Below are 5,693 nucleotides of genomic sequence, written 5' to 3' on the forward strand. Positions count from 1 at the left end.
GATGTATCAACTCATTCTATTTCAAAAACCAAACAAAAAATTAAGGAATGATGTGACAATGGACTACCTCTTTCCATAAAACAAACACCCGTAAACTATTGGCAAGGCTACAAACCACCAGTGTAAACCTTCATCGCCAATTTATGGCTTCACATATTTTTGTTGTTGTTTGAGCCATATAGCATGGTGATATATGCAGGATCCTCTGATAGCCAATTCAGGGACGAAGCCAGGAAAAAATTTAGGAGAGGATGAACAAAAGTTTTACATTAACTTAGCTCTACTATTACTCCTTGTAAATATAGATTAATAATGAAATTTACAAAATATATCTAAAAATAAAGTGTTCAGCTCACCCTACCTTATAAATTTGTGTCTAAAATTAGAAGAAAAACACTAAAAATTTCACTGGGCCAGCAGCGCGCGGTAGGGGGGGCTGGAGCCCCCCTAGCCCCACTGCTGACTTGTCAAGCTAATAAACTTCCCCCTTTACTCGCAAAAAAGCGATGGTGATATTAACATCATCAATGCCAGTTTAATGGTAGTGAACATGCACCCCTCCAACTGAATCGATCTTTTATCACCAAAAACTGAAGGACAAATTTCAGTATGGTGAATTCATTAGAACAACTCTTAGACTCATCATACAAATGCTTTATTGCAGCATTCTTCATCGCCTCCATACCCTTTCTTAAGAACATTGACGAACCAGAATGACAATGCAACAATGCCTCGAAGAACTCTGCTTGTTCACTTTCATCGACCTGAACTCCGACATCTTCACCCACATCTTGGACACCGATGAAATCATCATCACTATCATCCCGCATAGCTGGAACAGTCCGAGAGATGTGTTGTCATGTCTCTTGCACTAGGTTTTCTATTGCACAAGCCGTGGAACTACCCTCTCCATGTTTTGCCCAAATCAAGTAATCCTTCATAAAATCTCGGCAAACCAAATGAGAATTGATTTGGTCTGCGTCCTCAAATACAACAACATTTTTTGCAGTCGATGCACGGACAATATATGTACTTCGTCTTCTCTCTACAAGCATGCCTCTTAGCGACATCAATGAACCTATGAACCTCTAACTGGTATGACAGTTCTAATCTTGATAAGTTGTACATCCATAACGGCCTTTCCATCTTCAGTTGTACAAAAATGATAATGGTATAAATGGGTCCACTCAAAATGATTAGATTAAAATATAAATTAATGTAATAATTCTTTTTTCGAAAGTGTGTATGTTTCTAGATGTGTTTACCACCTGTTGTCCTATTATTATACACCTGACTACAGAGTTTTATACATACTACTATATGTTTGTATGTATATGATTCTGCCACCAACATCAGAACTGGACACGAAAATTTGGTTTGTTATATTGAACTTTGGTTGTGGCCTATACATATTTTTGCTTAGCTTGTCACATAGTGATTGTGCACTTTTTTTGCACTTTGATTCTTTAATTTTTTTTCTCTATATTTATTTACCATTGCTATGTTGTTTTCTTTGTACACAGGGTCTTCTTTTGTTTCTAGATGTGTGTACCACATGTTTCCATGTTCTAGTTCATCTAACTACAGACTTTTATACATAGGATTGTATGTTTCTATGCATATGATTGTGGCACCTCCTCCTGAAAAGGAAAGCTTTAATTGTTGTACTAGTGAGAGAGTCCCCCATGGATTATATATTAATGGTTGGCTCTTGAATAACCAGGAGTTTACAAATAGACATTGAAGTTTTGTTAAGGTTTACATTGCGCTAGCTATTGTAGAGAACAATGATGTAACAATGGCCCTATCATCTCGTGGCAATTGAGGCCCCATAGATAAGCCTCAGTTTCGCGTGCAACCAACGTAGCATTCAGCGTTGTCCAATCATTCCTGAATGTTATGTTGTTTCTCCTTTTCCAAATATGCCAACAGCATAGTAGCAGGAAGGTGGTGAAGTATTTGGCCGGAAAGTGAGGCGGTGACGGGAACTCCCTGAGAGCTTGAAGTGGCCAATTAGCATCCTTTTGAATTTGCAGCACCTCCCAGAACTGCTTGGTGCTGGGGCAGCCAAAGATTATGTGGGCAGGTGTCTCCTCTGCTTGACAAACTTCGCAGACAGTACTTTCCACAATGTGTTTCTTTTTCAGAACTGTTTTACATTGTATCCTTTCCTGTGACAATAGCCACGCGAAGAATTTGACTCTTGGAGGGGGCTTTGTTCTTCCATACAAATTGTGTCCACGCGTCTGGGCTAGAATTTGCATTTTTCAACGCCCTGTCCAGCAGTGATGTGCCTAGGTCCTGTTTGTCTTCAGCATCGAGCTTTGGCGCTTATCTCCGCCTGCTGTTAATTGGTGTTGCCCCATGATGATCACTACCTGTTGCAGTTGTTCTGCGGCTGCCACAGTCATGCAACCAGCTAGAGAAAGTTGCAGCTGACCTTGGAATGCACTATGGACTGTGATTTCCTGTTGTTGGCAGTGGCTGAAGTGCTCTGGGAAGAACCTGCCTGCGAGGCTGTCATTACCATTCCAAACATCGTGCCAGGAAATTGTTCTCCCGTCCCCTAAACTTATAGTTGTGAGATGGCTATGTGAATTGGCAGTAATAATCTCAAGGTCTGCCAATGGCTGCCATGGAGGTCTCCACTCTCCAGTGAGTGAAGCAACACAGGCATTCTGCTGAACCCACCTTTCCCAAGACAAATCATTGACGGAATGTAATCTGTGAATCATTTTCATTAAGAATATTCTTGTGAAAATATGATCGTACTACATACAAATCAAGTGAGCAATTACCAAACTCAGAATACTTCAATGAAAGTTGAACTATATGTGTTTCACTCTAAAATGTTTTCATTGTCCAAAATACATAAGTTCTTGAGATTACACAAATATCCTATGAGGACTTATTAGTTTGCCCATAGTACTACATATTATGGTGTTCTAAGAAGTTAGATACTTGGATTGTGGTTAATTTAACTATGAAGTCTAAACACTTCTCGCCTATTAAATCAGACACAAACTTAAATTTGTTTGCTGAATTTTCTTTTTCTTATTTTTTTTGTTCTTCATTTGCGTATTACTTTTCTAAGGTACAGCCTGTAGATCACACAATCACTTCCTTCACCATATCTTAGGATTTCAACTAATTCCCTAGCTACAAAATGATCTACCTCCCTAGTAGCTTAAGCTCTCTCATCATATATCTGAAACCTCACTAACATCTCCAAAAGGGCCACTCACACAAACATCCAGTTTAGAAACGTTATAAGTAACACTAAGTCTACTGAACTTTACACTTTTCAAGTTACTCACCTGATTTTGAGATTCTACTAACAGATGCCCCTAAGGAGACTCCAGAATTATTAATATAATGCTGACCTTTATCATCCGAAAAGAAGGTAATAAAAAGAAATTTGCAGAAAAGTTATCTTTTTCAATATAGTTTCTAAGTTTTTGCGTGCCTTGAGCTTTGACGCTTTTTATGTAGAGTTGTCTGTTGTTGCCTTGCAACGTTTGCTCTTGCGACTTGGTGTTGCTTTTGCTACACTGTTAGTGTTAGTCGAATAATTGGGATAGCTCCCTGACTTCTCAGTTGCTTGCTAGTTGCCTCCACGGATGGTACGGGGCTTTTCTCAGTGAAGTGAGCATAAAAGATTGGTGTGGCAACTGGCAATACATAATCACCAAAATAGCAAGGATGCAATTTGCAGTGTTCATGTTCCTGACGCGCAAATGCAATAATGTTGAACAGTAATCTGCTTCCGTCGACAGACACAATCATCCCATCAAGTCTCACAATCCGATGAGATCATGTATACTGCTGCAGTGCCTAATCCTTGAAGGCTTGTAGATGCATGTACTCTACTGCTAAACTCTTTTAATTCACTGCCACTGATGAACGACAACACTGACCATAACAAAGGAGCAGTGCTGAAAATAAATGTATAGAAACGAAACACAAATAAATTGCTGCAATATTCAAATTTTGGATACATTTAGCCCTGGTCTAAGGACTAATAACTCGACAGAGGACTCCTGACACTTTTCACCCTAACCTTGACGATACTCTTACCATCTGACACAACAATTGAAATCAAACAAACCAAATCATAAGATAAATTTTATTTCATGCATGCCCCTGAACAGGTAGCCCTTTAGGGCTTGGGCTTGATGAAGCTCTCGAGGCCGTGCTCCCAGAGCAGACGGTCGACGTCCTCTTCAGTGGCCTGGCGTCCACTGTCATCGTCCAAGATGGCGTCCGCCACCTCAAGAAGATAGCTTCCATCCCGGGGAAAACCGTCGTCATCGTCAACACCCACACCAGCAGCAGGGGCAAGAGGATCCCCCACCGCTGCCTGAAGCGTATGTGGCACCGGCACCAGCACCGGCACATCAGCTGGTGGCGCCATCGCAAATGGTGGCACCATGAGTGGCTCCTGCGACGGCGCCATCAGGGGCTCCTGCGGTGGCACCAGCAGCACATCGGGATCCAGCGGCGGCGACGGCAGCACAAACAGCGGCGAGTTCGCCACCATCGGCGGCGCCATAGCAAGTGGCGCCACCATCAGTGGCTCCTCCTGCGATGGTACAGGCATCGCCGCCACAGCTTCTTCCGGTGCAAGCGGTGGCAGAACGACTGCCGCTGCGGCCGAGGTGAGCGAGTTAACGCGCTCGTTGACGGAGCTCCTGAGCAAGGCGACGTTGGACCTGACGGCGGCGGCGAGCTCAGGGGCCAGGTCGTCGAGGTTGCTGCGGCGGCCGAGGCTGACGTCGTTGAGGATGAGGTTTACCTCGAGCTGGCCGGCGGTGGCCTTGTAGGTCTCAAACCTTTTCCGCATCTTCTTCAAGGCATTACGCAGAAAGCCCTCGTTGTTCAGCCTTTGCGTCTCCTTGGAGGCCTCAGGCAGCTCTAGATAGCTCCGCATGATGCCCTTGGCCTCGTCAAGATTCTCCGGCCAGAACGCCGGCTCGGCGTTATCGGGGCCGTACACCACCATGGCCACTGGGATTTGGCACAGGACGGAGAGCTTCTTGGCCTTCTCCAGCAGCGTGGCGCAGCGCTTCCGGAACGTCGCGTTCCGCGCAGCTTTCTGGACGATCCATTGGATCTTGACCTTCCCGTGATTACGAGGCATGGCGCTAGCTAGCTAGGTGGGTGAGGATTGGAAGACGACGGGATGCAAGAATGGAAATTTGTTCGCTGCTGATTGCTGATGCTGGTAATGGTGGTTGGTGAGACTGACGGGAGCTGAGAGGGGGCTCCTTTTGTAGCCGATCTGGCAGAGAGAAAAATGGAAAGGAGTTATTGCCTCCAAAAAATGGTGTAGGAAGCTATGGTACAGTCTATCAGATACTTACTGGATAATTAATTATGTGAATCAAAAAAGATTTTGTTTTCTATGGCTGGATATAGCTAGATACCTTTATTTATTATATTACATCTTGTATACAGACAACACATGGTTAAAAAAAATACTCTCTTTGTCCAAATTATATGTCGCTTAGATTTTTTGATTCATCCATTTTACTATGTATCTAGACGTATTATATCTAGATGCATAGTAAAATGGATATATCAAAAAACAAAATTGCTAGCTTATTATATTTAAAACGAGGAGAGTATTGTTCAATTCTATGCATGAAGGTGCAAAAAGATAAAATATGAAGAAAAAAGTGCCAATAGAGCCG

At 43.0% G+C, this 5,693-nt stretch overlaps 1 protein-coding gene across 1 annotated transcript; it reads right to left on the reverse strand.

Moving 5' to 3' along the window:
* On the reverse strand, nucleotides 3,980-5,227 carry LOC8068203 (MADS-box transcription factor 56). Its single transcript, XM_021448446.1, has one exon. The coding sequence runs from the start codon at nucleotides 5,138-5,140 to the stop codon at nucleotides 4,160-4,162; it is 981 nt and encodes a 326-aa protein (XP_021304121.1). The 5' UTR covers nucleotides 5,141-5,227; the 3' UTR covers nucleotides 3,980-4,159.

This window comes from Sorghum bicolor, chromosome 9 (genome assembly GCF_000003195.3).
Source record: "Sorghum bicolor cultivar BTx623 chromosome 9, Sorghum_bicolor_NCBIv3, whole genome shotgun sequence".
Taxonomy (NCBI): domain Eukaryota; kingdom Viridiplantae; phylum Streptophyta; class Magnoliopsida; order Poales; family Poaceae; genus Sorghum; species Sorghum bicolor.